Genomic DNA, 15,798 nt, shown 5'->3' on the forward strand with positions numbered 1-15,798 from the left:
GTGATATATAAAGAGGGTGTGTGTGTGTGTGTGTGTGTGTGTGTGTGTGTGTTTATACAACTCACAGGAAAAGACCCTGATGCTGGGAAAGACTGAGGGCAGAAGAGGGCGACAGAGAAGGAGATGGCTGGATGGTATCATTGACACAACGGACGTGAGTTTGAGCAAACTCAGGGAGATAGTGAAGGACAGGGAAGCCTGGCGTGCTACAGTCCATGGGGTTGCAAAGAGTCGAACATGACTGAGCGACTAAACAACAAAATGTCTGTCTGTGTCTGTCTGTCTGTCTGTCTAGGACAGGCTGCTGCTGCTGCTGCTAAGTCGCTTCAGTCGTGTCCGACTCTGTGCAACCCCATAGACGGCAGCCCACCAGGCTCCCCTGTCCCTGGGATTTACTTCTCCAATGCAGGAAAGTGAAAAGTGAAAGTGAAGTCTCTCAATCGTGTCTGACTCTTCGCAACCTCATGGACTACAGCCTACCAGACTCCTCCATCCATGGGATTTTCCAGGCAAGAGTACTGGAGTGGGGGTATAGGACAGAGGGAGACTTCAAAAGGAAAAAACCTCCAGGGTTCAAAGGTTCTGGCTTAGACAATGATATCATCATGAGTTAAAGGTAGTAACTTCTAAAGGTCATTTTTTATTATAATAAAGCAATGCCATTTCTCTTTTGACTCAAACTTAAGACAATGTTCTACCACAGTCTTAAAAGATAGTGCTAATTGAAACAGTACTTTGTAGATGTCATACACAGAAATACCTTATTAAAATAGGTGCCATTCTTTTACAAATTTAAAAGAATTTTCCCTTCTATAAATGTACCTTAAATCATTTCCTGGCCTAACATTATTTAAATGTTTAGTAGTTCACCTACCAAAAAATATATAAATAAATAAGGCCTTCTCATTTTTCCAAATGTCATCAATATCATGAAATGACCCCTTTCCTTTTTAAACTATACTGTTTTACTGCTGCTGCTGAGTCGCTTCAGTCGTGTCCAACTCTGTGCGACCCCATAGACGGCAGCCCACCAGGCTCCCCGTCCCTGGGATTCTCCAGGCAAGAACACTGGAGTGGGTTGCCATTTCCTTCTCCAATGCATGAAAGTGAAAAGTGAAAGTGAAGTCGCTCAGTCGTGTCCAACTCTTAGCGACCCCATGGACTGCAGCCCACCAGGCTCCTCCGTCCATGGGATTTTCCAGGCAAGAGTGCTGGAGTGGGGTGCCATTTATATAGATTCTTCAAGTCAAAAGATTAAAAATACTACTACATGTTTAAGGCAAAATGAGCCCCTTGACAGTATATTTCACTCTACATATAAGACAGGCAGTACAGACATATATAATAATCTAAAACTAGGAAAGTAGGTGAAGTCAAGCAATGCCTAATTTTAAAAGATTAGGGAAATTCATTATATCTAATATTAAAAATATCATATATTTCCAGTTGGTATATGTTATGAGCTAAACTGAGTTTCTCTAAAATTCATATTCTGAAGTCCTAACCATCAGTACCTCACAATGTGTATATATTTGGAGGCAGAATCTTTAAAGAAGAAAGTTAATACATTATGATCACTGTCCATAAGAGAAGAACAGATCAGAACACATATACATGTACAGAGGTAAGACCATTTGAAGACATAGGAAGCAGATGACCATCTATAAGCAAAGGAGAGAGGCCTGAAATAGATCCTTCCTTCAAGTCACTCAAAAATACCTAGATCTTAGACGTCTAGCATCCAGAATTATGAGAAAGTAAGTTTCTGTTAAGTCATCTACTCTATAATACTTTGCTATGACAGACCTATCAAACTCATGCAGAAAACAAAGGTCTTCCACCTCACTCTTTAGCACGGCACTGCCACTGTAAATATATTCAGGATATATTGTTGAGAAATAATTTTTGAAGATACATGACAGATTTATAATATTTTTAGAAATAATTAATTTTTGTCTATGCATAAAAGAAACATAAGAAAGCCTTCCTAAGTGATCAATGCATAGAGGAAAACAATAGAATGGGAAAGACTAGAGATATCTTCAAGAAAATTAGAGATACCAAGGGAACATTTCATGCAAAGACGGGCACAATAAAGGACAGAAATGGTATGGACCTAGCAGAAGCAGAAGATATTAAGAAGAGGTGGCAAGAATACACAGAAGAACTATACAAAAAAACAGGTCTTAATGACCCAGATAACCATGATGGTGAGATCACTCACCTAGAGCCAGACATCCTAGAGTGCAAAGTCAAGTGGGCCTCAGAAAGCATCACTACGAACAAGCTAGTGGAGGTGATGGAATTCCAGCTGATTTATTACAAATCCTGAGAGATGATGCTGTTAAAGTGCCGACTCAATCTGCCAACAAATTTGGAAAACTCAGCAATGGCCACAGGAATGGAAAGGTCAGTTTTCATTCCCATCCCAAAGAAAGGCAATGCCAAAGAATGCTCAAACTACCGCACAATTGCACTCATCTCACACGCTAGCAAAGGAATGTTCAAAATTCTCCAAGCTAGGCTTCAACAGTATGTGAACCAAGAACTTCCAGATGTTCAAGCTGGATTTAGAAAAGGCAGAGGAACCAGAGATCAAATTGCCAACATCCGCTGGATCATCAAAAAAGCAAGAGAATTCCAGAAAAATACCTATGTCTACTTCATTGACTACACTAAAGACTTTGACTATGTGGATCAAACAAACTGTGGAAAATTTTTCAAGAGATGGGAATACCAGACCACCTGACCTGCCTCCTGAGAAATCTGTATGCAGGTCAGGAAGCAACAGTTAGAACCAGACATGGAACAACAGACTGATTCTAAATTGGGAAAGGAGTATGTCAAGGCTGTATGTATATTGTCTCCCTTCTTATTTAACTTACATGCAGAGTACATCACATGAAATGCCAGGCTGGATGAAGCACAGCTGGAATCAAGATTGCCAGGAGAAAAATCTGATATGTAGATCACACCACCCTTATGAAAGAGAAGAAGAACTAAAGAGTCTTTTGATGAAAGTGAAAGAGGAGAGTGAAAAACCTGGCTTAAAACTCAGCATTTGAAAAAAAAGATCCTGGCATCTGGTCAGGTGATCCAGTCCCATCACTTCATGGCAAACAGACTGGGGAAACAGTGGAAACAGTGACAGACTTTATTTTCTTGGGCTTCAAAAATCACTGCAGATGGTGACTGCAGCCATGAAATTAAAAGACACTTGCTCCTTGGAAGAAAAGTTACGACCAAGCTAGACAGCATATTAAAAAGCAGAGACATTACTTTGCCAACAAAGGTCCATCTACTCAAAGCTATGGCTTTTCCAATAGTTATGTATCGATGTGAGAGTTGGACCATAAAGAAAGCTGAGCACTGAAGTTGTGTTGTGGTGTTGGAGACGACTCTTCAGAGTCCCTTGGACAGTAAGGAGATCAAACCAGTCCATCCTAAAGGAAATCAGTCCTGAATATTCATTGGAAGAACTGATGCTGAGGCTGAAGCTCCAATACTTCTGCCACCTGATGAGACGAACTGACTCTTACCACCTGTATTCTTGCCACCTCTTCTTAATCACTTCTTTTTCTGTGAGGTCCTTACCGTTTCTGTCCTTTATCATGCCCATCCTTGCATGAAATGTTCCCTTGTGATCTCCAATTTTCTTGAAGAGATCTCTGGTCTCTCCCTATAGTTTTCCTCTATTTCTTGGCATTGTTCATCGAAAAAGGTCTTCTTGTCTCTCCTTGCTATTTTCTGGAACTCTGCATTCACTGCAGTATATCTTTAACTTTCGCTTCTCTTCTTTCCTCAGATATCTGTTAAGCCTCCTCAGACAACCACTTTGCCTTCTTCCATTTTTTTTCTCTTTGCAACAGTTTTGGTAAACTGCCATCTGTACAATGCTATCAACCTTCGTCCGTATTTCTTCAGGCGCTGTCTACCAGATCTAATCCCTTGAATCTATTCATCACCTCTGCTGTATAATCATAAGGGAGTTGATCCAGGCAAGAATAGTGGAGTGGGCTGCCATCTCCTCCTCCAGAGGTCTTCCCAGGGATCGAACCTCTGCCTCTTATGTCTCCTTCATTGGCAGGCAGGTTCTTTACCACTAGTGCTACTTGGGAATACCCAAAACCTGAATGGCCTAGTTCTTTTCCCTACTTTCTTCAATTTAAGCCTGAATTTTGCAATAAGAAGCTCATGACCTAAGTCACAGTCAGCTCCAAGTCTTCTTTTTCCTGACTGTATACAGCTTCTTTATCTTTGGCTGCAAAGAACATAATCTGATTTCAGTACCGACTATCTGGTGATATCCACATGTAGAGTCATCTCCTGGGTTGCTGGAAAAGATGTTTGCTATGACCAGTACATTCTCTTGACACTCTGTTAGCCTTCACCCTGCCTCACTTTGTACTCCCAGGCCCAACTTGCCTGTTACTCCAGGTATCTCTTGACTTCCTGTTTTTGCATTCCAATCCTCTATGATGGAAAGGACATCTTTTTTTGGAGTTAGTTCTAAGTAGGTCTTCACTGAACTGGTCAACTTCAGCTTCGCTGGCATCAGTGATTGGGGCACAGACTTGGATTACTGTGATGCTGAATGGCCTGCCTTGGAAACGAACCAAGATCATTCTGCTGTTTTGAAGACTGCACCCACATGCTACATTTCAGACTCTTTTGTTGACTATGAGGGCTACTCCATTTCTTTTAAGGGATTCTTGCCTGTAGAAGTAGTTATAATGGTCATCTGAATTAAATTTGCCCATTCCTGTGGATTTTAGTTCACTGATTCCTAATATGTCAATGTTCACTCTTGCATGTCCTGCTTTAACACATTTAATTTACCTTGAAACAACGGAGACAGTGACAGACTTTATTTTCTTGGGCTCCAAAATCACTGCAGATAGTGACTGCAGCCATGAAATTAAAAGATGCTTGCTCCCTGAAAGAAAAGCTATGACAAACCTGGACAGCATATTAAAAAGCAGAGACAATACTTTGCCGACAAAGGTCCGTCTAGTCAAAGCCATGGTTTTTCCAGTAGTCCTGTATGAATGGGAGAGTTGGACCATGATAAAAGCTGAGCACCAAAGAATTGATTCTTTTAAACTGTGGTGTTGGAAAAGATTCTTGAGAGTGCCTTGGACATTAAGGAGATTCAACCAGTTAATCCTAAAGGAAATCAGTCTTGAATACTCATTGGAAAGGCTGATGGTGAAGCTGAAGCTCCAATACTTTGGCCACCTGATACGAAGACCTGACTCAATGGAAAAGCCCCTGATGTTGGAAAAGACTGAAGGCAGGAGGATAAGGAGACAACAGAGGATAAGATGGTTGGATGTCATCACCGACTCAATCGACATGAGTTTGAGCAAGCTCTGGGAGTTGGTGATGGACAGGGAAGCCTGGCGTGCCACAGTCCCTGGGGTCACAAAGAGTCAGTCATGACTGAACTGAACTGAACACTAGTATCTATCCTAGCAACAACACTTACTTTTTGGCTAAAAAGGGTTGCCACCAATCAAGATGAAAAGTTGATTTTCTGTAAACTGTCATCTAAGTACTGATACATGATATCAGTCAATTTTATGAGTACCTTTAAGTAAAGCCAAATACTGAAAAATGAAACTTGAAATTCAGAAGTTCTTGGATCTAATTTTGATCTTCAAACTCACCATGTGACTCCATACAAGGCAGCAAGTTATACCTCAGTTTTCTTTACTATAAAATAAAGATAACTAGCATTAAAGTGGATTTCATTAAATACACACATATTTAACCTTTTTTCATATAAAAAGCTCAAGGTTTAAGTTTGATAAGTCTAATATAAACATTTAATTCACTCTATAAAATTGGTTCATTCTTGAATGAACTCAAATTTATTAAGTAAAATGGTGATTCTATTAAGGCCCTAATATTTGAACAAGTCTGAAATTATTACATATAAAGATTTTTAAAAGCATCTTTCTATAGAAATGAATAATCGCCTCATAGTATACTATTTTAGTAAATCTGAATATTCAGATGCTGACATTAACCTTTAACTGTTGCTGAGTCTTCACATTTCAGATATAAATATAATTGTTTCCATAAGAAAACATAGTCATAAATCAATTTTAGTTTATGTTTTTCTCGGTTTTCTAATCTATGAACTCAAAAGGACAAAAATTAGCTGGATATAGTATTTTATCATAGATTACTTCATCATTCAAATAATAACTACTCAAACTAATCATAGTCATTTTTTCCTATATGTAAGGTAATGGGGCTAAAATTTTCAAAAATTTGAACTTTCTTATTTAAAACAAGAATCTGTTTTCTGGATTCCCACACATACAACAGCATACATATTTTTAAAATATGCAGATATTTTTTAAAATCTTATGTTTTAGTTATAAAGCAAAAAAGGAAAAACTCAGGTAACAGAAACCTAAAATATTGTTTCCATAAGAAAACATAGTCATAAATCAATTTTAGTTTATGTTTTTCTCGGTTTTCTAATCTATGAACTCAAAAGGACAAAAATTAGTTGGATATAGTATTTTATCATAGATTACTTCATTCAAATAATAACTATTCAAACTAATCACAGTCATTTTTTCCTATATGTAAGGTAATGGGGCTAAAAACAAAGATAAATAAGTTATAGTACTTGCCTTCAAAAATTCACAATCTATTATGTCTAACATTCAAAACAAATGTTGCTAAAATAAATTTTCAAAAATTTGAACTGTCTTATTTAAAACAAGAATCTGTTTTCTGGATTCCCACACATATAACAGCATACATATTTTTAAAATATGCAGATATTTTTAAAAATCTCATGTTTTAGTTATAAAGCAAAAAAGGAAAATATCAGATAATAGAAACCTAAAATACTGAGATACACAGTTAATACAATGGTCACATTCCTCTTTATTCTCAGGCTGACTAAAGCAAATTTTCCTGCATTTTATTCAATAATTTTCAAGTTATTTGGATTGAATTAGACCACAGGAATAAAATTATTATTTTAATTTCAGAAGCTATTGCTATTAAATGTTTAAAATACAGGAACAAGAGACTCTAGTGAATATTTATATGATATGAACTAAATTCTGTAAATTTTAGTATCAACTACATTCACCAAGTTCTGAGGTTATTCTTTAACTCAGTTATTTGAATAGTTGTAGCCTGCCCCTATACTAACATCAGAGGTATGTATAGATAAATACATACAATTTTTGCTCACATTAAGGACCTACTAGTATCAAGAATACAGAATATTCTTTAACAGCTTCAATTACACAGACTATGAAATTCAAATATAACATCATTAAGTGATCATAAAAATATCATTTAGCAGAACTTTTAAATTAGTATTCAATTTACAAATATTCAATTAATAAATGACCTGTCCATGTGAACAAGATATCCACTACCTCGTGGACAGAGGAGCCTGGCAGGCTACAGTTCATGGAGCTGCAAAGAGTCTGACACAACTGAGTGACAGAGTATGCACACATGACTAAAGATGACTTTAAGATGATCTATTTTAAAGGCCTGAGGATCATAGTAGCTACTTAGGAACCTCCACTGATACACCAGCAAAGACACTAAAACATTGGTAATTAGAATCGCAATTTCAGCCAGAAGCTGCACTGTGTAATACGGTAGCTACTAGCCACATGTGACTATTTAATTAAAACTAAATAAAATTTTAAATTTCAGTTCTTCAGTTTCACCAACCACACTGCAAATGCTCAAAGCCACAAACAGCTGGTGGCTACTGCATTGGAAAGTGCAGCTACAGAACATTTCTATTGGACAACACTAGAGTCACTGCCATGTTTCATTCTGATCAATATACACTTTCATGGATTCCTTTGGCATGTCAGCCTCTGGAGCATGCCAAAACTATCAAAGTAAAAATCTCGTAAGTCACTACTTCAGAATTTTGGTGGTAAGCCATAGAATTCTATGAAGGCTAAATCAGCTACCACTGAAATGAAATATCCAACAAAGATATGCAGTGGAAATCTCAAAGCTCCTACAGCTTCTACAGCTCAGACTTGGCTCCAAAACAGCTAGAAAAAGAAAATAAACTACACTTCAGCTACTGACTGAGGTAGAAATTTCATGACCACCTTTAATACACTTGTTTCCAAATGAATTCCAAGTAAATGACTTATAAGACTTTTTAGATTATATCACTGTCTTTTGAAGACTGCTTGCATAAATAATTCCTACTTTGTTATTTTTTGTTTCAGATTTTATATATCTAAAATTAAACCATATCTTAAGGATTTTTCCTACAAAAATTTTAAGTCAAAGGAAATGTGAGGTTTAAATTTTTAACTTTGAAAATTTTACTTTTAGCCGTTGATAGATATCACCTGATGTGATGTCACTGTTAAATAATAAAGGCAGAGTTTGAACCTGTTGTTCTCCACCGAGTTTTACTATTTCATAGTTAGTAAATATTTAAAGTATACAGTAAAGTATAAAAAGCTGAATTTAACCTTAGGGATTGTTGCATATACATATATATATATTTCATAGCGTTATGATGAAGGTTAAATGAAATAATAAACACAAAGCACATAGCTCAGTGCCAGGCACACATAAATCACTGAGTAAGTCTTAACCACTTTTAACTCTGGGCTAAATCTCATTTTAAAGAACTAGAAGAACAGATCACAATTTCATTATTACACTGCAATTTATAAGTTATCATTTGCACATTTAGAAATCACTTTGTCATATAGGATCTTTACTACAGTAGTATTCCTCACAGAAGTTTAGTTTTTATAAAGCTAAATAAACATTCTGGAATGTGGCAGCCAAATCTATCCTGTGATACTTTCATCTTAGGAAAAAAAAGCATTCATAAACTAGTTAAAACACTTATTAACATAAAAAATACTAAACCATCATATGCATATAACACACACCTACAATTTATCAACACTGCTAAATTTGATTCGTCACTTTTCTCCTCTCACAAATTTCCCAAAAAAATCAAGCATTCACATCATTTCACTGACTTCAAAGCTTTGGTTTATATTCTATTTCATTTTATAAATAGTTCTTTAGTCTTTGTCATTAATGGCATACTGAAATGGAGGTCTATAATTTTAGAATTCTAATCCCAAATGAACAGAGCTTTAAGCAGTCAAAGTGGGTTCTTAACTATGAGTAACAGTCTAGTATTCCGGATCCTTGTTTTATGATCTCTCAAGAATTTTCAACTATCTCAAGGAGATACTAGAAAATTAATTTTAATCTACTGTTTATTTTCTTAGAATCATACAGTCTTTTGAGGAAGAAGAATCATGTTTAAAACTCAGCTTAACATCCATCACCTATTGAGTCTATCATGGAAATTAATTTTAACATGATCAGAAAAGCAGAGAATTATTATATCTAATTTGGCATTCTAAGACAAGTCACACAAACAGAAACCTTAAATCATAGCAATAAACCTTATATAATTTAAATCGCATATATTTGAGAGACCCAAAAAAATTTGGTTTCATAAATTCAGGTACTTAAATAAGAAATTTTATAAATAAAATTATCATAATTTTATTTAAAAACATTAAGTAGATAACATTTTAAATCAGTATTTCCTCCTTTTATGACTTTATTTTATTGTTAGAAAGCTAAGCATCTATCTTTTTCAGAATCAGTCTAGTTGTTACTGTTAAAAACCAGACTTATTCTTGAAAAGTGTACCAAACAAAACACACAACTGAAAACATCTGACCACTAGCAGCTAAAATACTGCAAAATATTGGGGGATAACAGAAACTCAAAAAAATATTTCATCAAATCTCATCCGATTTCTGAAACACTCTAATTTTTATCTGAATTTTTATTCTGGAATTAGTCACTTCAATAAATGGAGAAAAGGACATTAAAAGGGGAAAATATGGATATATGTAGTTTTATTTTTTTTATTTCAAATGTCATTTTACAAAAAGATGACTCATTTAGGAATCTTAAGAGCAATGATGCAAACAGAGAAGCGTTGGGACTCTGCATGAAGGAACAGTGATCTACAAATGAGAACAGAATAAGGATAGGGAAATTTTAGGTCTTTCAGCTAGGGTAAAAAGAGGTTGCCCTAGCTATTTCCAAGACTAAGGGTGCGAAAGCAATCTGGCCAGCTTCTCCTGTCCATCTCCTAAACTTCATTCTCTGAAGGTAATCAAAAGAATTAATGCTATATACTCTGAAATTAGGAGAAATCCAGACAGATGCCTTACGCATGTAGGGCATCAAAATATGCCACTTTGGCAATTAAGGAGGAAACACAAAAAAGCTCTCTGCCCTCCTCCTACATGTCTAAAAGTAGAACATAATTTCCCATTGCAAAGGTCTTCCACTTCCCTTCTCCCACTTCAGGAGGAGGAAAAACTACCATTACCACTGGAGACAGAAAGTCCCTGTCAGATGGCTCTGCACAAACAAATCTTACTAAAATAGTCCTTATCTCCCATTAATTTCCCCCATACATGTATGTTCATCGCCTCAATTTATCACTCCTAGAAGCCCAAACCCTTTTTCCCTTGACCTGCCACTTCTCTCCAAATTTATCACCTTTTAAAAAAACAGTATGCTGAAGAAGCTGAAGTTGAACAGTTCTATGAAGACCTACAAGACCTTCTAGAACTAACACCCAAAAAAAAGATATCCTTTTCATCATAGGGGACTGGAATGCAAAAGTAGGAAGTCAAGAGATACCTGGAGTAACAGGCAAGCTTGGCTTTGGAGTATAAAATGAAGCAGGAAAAAGCCTATCAGAGTTTTGCCAAGAAAACACACTGGTCATATCAAACACCTTCTTCCAACAACACAAGAGATGACTCTACACATAGACATAAACATAACAGATGGTCAATATCGAAATCAGACTGATTATATTCTTTGTTGATGAAGATGGAAAAATTACGTAAGTAAAAAAAAAAAAGACTTGGAGTTGACTGTGGCTCAGATCATGAACTCCTTATTGCAAAATTCAGACTCAAATTTTTGAAGAAGTAGGGAAAACCACTAGACCATTTAGGGATGACCTAAATCAAATCCTTATAATTATGCAGTAGAAGTGACAAATAGATTTAAGGGTTTAGATTTCATAGACAGAGTGTCTGAAGAACTAGGGATGGAGGTTCATAACACAGTACAGGAGGCAGTGATCAAAACCATCCCCAAGAAAAAGAAATACAAAAAGGCAAAATGGCTGTCTGAGGAAGTCTTACAAATAGCTGAAAAGAAAAGTGAAAGGCAAAGGAGAAAAGGAAAGATTTATCCATCTGAATCCATAGTTCCAGACAACAGCGAGGAGAGATAAGAAAGCCTTTCTAAGTGGTCAACGCAAAGAGATAGAGGAAAACAATAGAATGGGAAAGACTAGAGATCTCTTCTAGAAAATTAGAGGTACCAAGGGAACATTTCATGCAAAGATGGGCTCAATAAAGGACAGAAACAGTAGAGATCTAAAAGAAGCAGAAGATATTAAGAAGAGGTAGAAAGAATACACAAAAAAAGATCTTCATGACCCAGATAACCACCATGGTGTGATCCTTCATCTTGAGCCAAACATACCGGAGTGTGAAGTCAAGTAGGCCTTAGGAAGGATCACTAAAAACAAAGCTAGTGGAGGTGATGGAATTCCAGCTGAGCTATTTCAAATCCTAGAAGATGATGCTGTTTGAGTACTGTATTCAATATGCCAGCAAACTTGGAAAATGCAGAAATGGCCACAGAACTGGAAAAAGTCAGTTTTCATTCCAATACCAAAGAAGGGCAATGCCAAAGAATGCTTAAACTACAGGACAATTGCACTCATTTCACATGCAAGGAAAGTAATGCTCAAAATCCTTCAAGCTAGGCTTCAACAGTATGTGAACCAAGAACTTCCACATGTTCAAGCTAGATTTAGGAAAGTCAGAGGAACCAGAGATCAAACTGTCAACATCTGCTGGATCACAGAAAAAGTTAAAGAATCTCAAAAACACATCTGTTTCTGTTTCACTGACTATGCTAAAGCCTTTGACTGTGGGATCACAACAAATTGTGGAAAATTCTTCAAGAGATGGGAATCTTTGAGAAATCTGTATGCAGGTCCGGAAGCAACCGTAAGAACCGGACATGGAACAATGGATTGGTTCCAAATTGGGAAAGGAGTACATCAAGGCTGTATATTGTCACCCTACATTTAACTTATACTCAGAGCACATCATGCAAAATGCCATGCTGAATGAAGCACAAGCTGGAATCAAGACTGCCAGGAGAAATATCAATAACCTCAGATATGCAGATAACACCACCCTTATGGCAGAAAGAGAAGAGGAACTAAACAGCCTCTTAATGATGGTGAGAGAGATGAGTGAAAAAGCTGGCTTAAAACTCAACATTCAAAAAATGAAGATCCTGGCATCCCGTCCCATCACTTCAGAGCAAACAATGGAACAATGGAACCGGTGACAGATTTTATTTTCTTGGGCTCCAAAATCACTGTGGACAGTGACTGCAGCCATGAAATTAAAAGACACTTGCTCGTTGGAAGAAGAGCAATGACAAACCTAAACAGCATATTAAAAAGCAGAGACATTGCTTTACCTACAAAGGTTCGTATAGTCAAAGCTATAGTTTTTCCAGTAGTTATGTTCAGATGTCAGAGCTGGACAATAAAAAAGGCTGAGTGCCAAAGAACTGATGTCTTTGAAATGTGGTGCTAGAGAAGACTCTTAAGAGTCCCTCGAACAGCAAGAAAATCAAATCAGTCAATCCTAAAGGAAATCAATCCTTAATATTCATTGGAAGGACTGATGCTAAAGCTGAGGCTCCAATACTCTGGCCACCTGATGGGCAGAGCCAACCACTGGAAAAGACCCTGATGCTGGGAAAGACTGAAGGCAGGAGGAGAAGGGGACGACAGAGGATGAGACAGTTGGATGGCATCACCGATTCAATGGACCTGAGTTTGAGCAAACTCCAGCAGAAGCGAGGGACAAGGAAGCCTGGCAGTGCTGCAGTCCATGGGGTAGAAAAAGAGTCGGACACCACTGGGCGACTGCTGCTGCCGCTGCTAAGTCGCTTCAGTCGTGTCCCACTATGTGCGACCCCATAGACAGCAGCCCATCAGGCTCCCCCATCCCTGGGATTCTCCAGGCAAGAACACTGGAGTGGGTTGCCATTTCCTTCTCCAATGCATGAAAGTGAAAAGTGAAAGTGAAGTCGCTCAGTCCTGTCTGACTCTTAGCGACCCCATGAACTGCAGCCTACCAGGCTCCTCTGTCCATGGGATTTTCCAGGCAAGAGTACGGGAGTGGGGTGCCATTGAGCAACTAAACAACAACAAACTGGTTTACGCAAAAGAGAACTTATAGACTCCTTTACAGAATTAGTTGTAGGCACATTTTAAACAAGGATAGCTAAACCTGGTGTTTCTCTCTCCACCTCTAGGTTTCATTTCCTCTATTCTGATTCTATCCTCAGAAAAGGTCCTTCTATTGTGAAGGACTATAGCAGCTCAGGACCTCCCTGGTGGTTCAGTGGTTAAGAATCCACCTGACAATGCAGGAGACACAGGTTCAATCCCTAGTCAGTAAGATCCCATGGAGAAGGAAATGGCAACCCCCTCCAGTATTCTTGCCTGGGAAATCCCATTGATATGGGAGCTTGACAAATTACATGGGGTTACAAAAGAGTAGGACATGATTTAGTGACTAAACAACACCATCACCAAGAACAAACTGAAGCTCCAACTAACACCTTCCAACATTCAAGACTTGGACAATGATAACAGGACCAGCTCTGACCCAAGTTGACTGGATGGATAAAGTCATATCAGTTCAGTTCAGTTCAGTCGCTCAGTCGTGTCCGACTCTTTGCGACCCCATGAATCGCAGCACGCCAGGCCTCCCTGTCCATCACCAACTCCCGGAGTTCACTCAGACTCACGTCCATCGAGTCAGTGATGCCATCCACCCATCCTCGGTCGTCCCCTTCTCCTCCTGCCCCCAATCCCTCCCAGCATCAAAGTCTTTTCCAATGAGTCAACTCTTCGCATGAAGTGGCCAAAGTACTGGAGTTTCAGCTTTAGCATCATTCCTTCCAAAGAAATCCCAGGGCTGATCTCCTTCAGAATGGACTGGATGGATCTCCTTGCAGTCCAAGGGACTCTCAAGAGTCTTCTCCAACACCACAGTTCAAAGGCATCAATTCTTCAGTGCTCAGCCTTCTTCACAGTCCAACTCTCACACCCATACATGATCACAGGAAAAACCATAGCCTTGACTAGGCTGACCTCAGTCGGAAAAGTAACGTCTCTGCTCTTCAATATGCTATCTAGATTAGTCATGACTTTTCTTCCAAGGAGTAAGCGTCTTTTAATTTCATGGCTGCGATCACCATCTGCAGTGATTTTGGAGCCCAAAAAAATAAAGTCTGACTCTGTTTCCACTGTTTCCCCATCTATTTCCCATGAAGTGATGGGACCAGATGCCATGATCTTCGTTTTCTGAATGTTGAGCTTTAAGCCAACTTTTTCACTCTCCTCTTTCACTTTCATCAAGAGGCTTTTGAGTTTCTCTTCACGTTCTGCCATAAGGGTGGTGTCATCTGCATATCTGAGGTTATTGATATTTCTCCCAACAATCTTGATTCCAGCTTGTGCTTCATCCAGTCCAGCGTTTCTCATGATGTACTCTGCATAGAAGTTAAATAAGCAGGGTGACAATATACAGCCTTGACGTACTCCTTTTCCTATTTGGAACCAGTCTGTTGTTCCATGTCCAGTTCTAACTGTTGCTTCCTGACCTGCATACACATTTCTCAAGAGGCAGGTCAGATGGTCTGGTATTCCCATCTCTCTCAGAATCTTCCACAGCTTATTGTGATCCACACAGTCAAAGGCTTTGGCATAGTCAATAAAGCAGAAATAGATGTTTTCCTGGAACTCTTTTGCTTTTACCATGATCCAGCGGATGTTGGCAATCTCATCTTTGGTTCCTCTGCCTTTTCTAAAACCAGCTTGAACATCAGGAAGTTCACAGTTGACATATTGCTGAAGCCTGGCTTGGAGAATTTTGAACATTACTTTACTAGCATGTGAGATGAGTGCAATTGTGCAGTAGTTTGAGCATTCTGTGGCATTGCCTTTCTTCGGGATTGGAAGGAAAATTGACCTTTTCCAGTCCCGTGGCCACTGCTGAGTTTTCCAAATTTGCTGGCATACTGAGTGCAGCACTTTCACAACATCATCTTTCAGGATTTGAAATAGCTCAACTGGAATTCCATCACCTCCACTAGCTTTGTTCATAGTGATGCTTTCTAAGGCGCACTTGACTTCACATTCCAGGATGTCTGGCTCTAGGTGAGTGAGCACACCATCGTGATTATCTGGGTCGTGAAGATCTTTTTTGAACAGTTCTTCTGTGTATTCTTGCCACCTCTTCTTAATATCTTCTGCTTCTGTTAGGTCCATGCCATTTCTGTCCTTTATTGAGCTCATCTTTGCATGAAATGTTCCCTTGGTATCTCTAATTTTCTTGAAGAGATCTCTAGTCTTTCCCATTCTGTTCTTTTCCTCTATTTCTTTGCATTGATCACTGAAGAAGGCTTTCTTATCTCTTCTTGCTATTCTTTGGAACTCTGCGTTCAGATGCTTGTATCTTTCCTTTTCTCCTTTGCTTTTCGCCTCTCTTCTTTTAACAGCTATTTGTAAGGCCTCCCCAGACAGCCATTTTGCTTGTTTGCATTTCTTTTCCATGGGGAGGGTCTTGATCCCTGTCTCCTGTACAATGTCACGAACCT

The 15,798-nt window shown here is 38.3% G+C and overlaps 1 protein-coding gene across 8 annotated transcripts in view; it reads right to left on the reverse strand.

The window, feature by feature from the left end:
- Window positions 1-15,798, reverse strand: part of ZNF280D (zinc finger protein 280D) — a 128,045-nt gene that overhangs the window by 100,892 nt on the left and 11,355 nt on the right. For 6 of the 8 annotated variants that reach the window (XM_018054249.1, XM_018054253.1, XM_018054248.1 and 3 more), the window contains one exon: window positions 5,670-5,715. The exons of the other annotated variants lie outside the window; for them this stretch is intronic. In XM_018054249.1, coding sequence (XP_017909738.1) covers window positions 5,670-5,682 — 13 coding nt within the window. In that variant the 5' untranslated portion in view covers window positions 5,683-5,715. The remainder of the gene's footprint in view (window positions 1-5,669; window positions 5,716-15,798) is intronic. 8 annotated transcript variants of the gene reach the window in all.

The sequence above is a fragment of the Capra hircus genome, chromosome 10, assembly GCF_001704415.2.
Source record: "Capra hircus breed San Clemente chromosome 10, ASM170441v1, whole genome shotgun sequence".
Classification (NCBI taxonomy): domain Eukaryota; kingdom Metazoa; phylum Chordata; class Mammalia; order Artiodactyla; family Bovidae; genus Capra; species Capra hircus.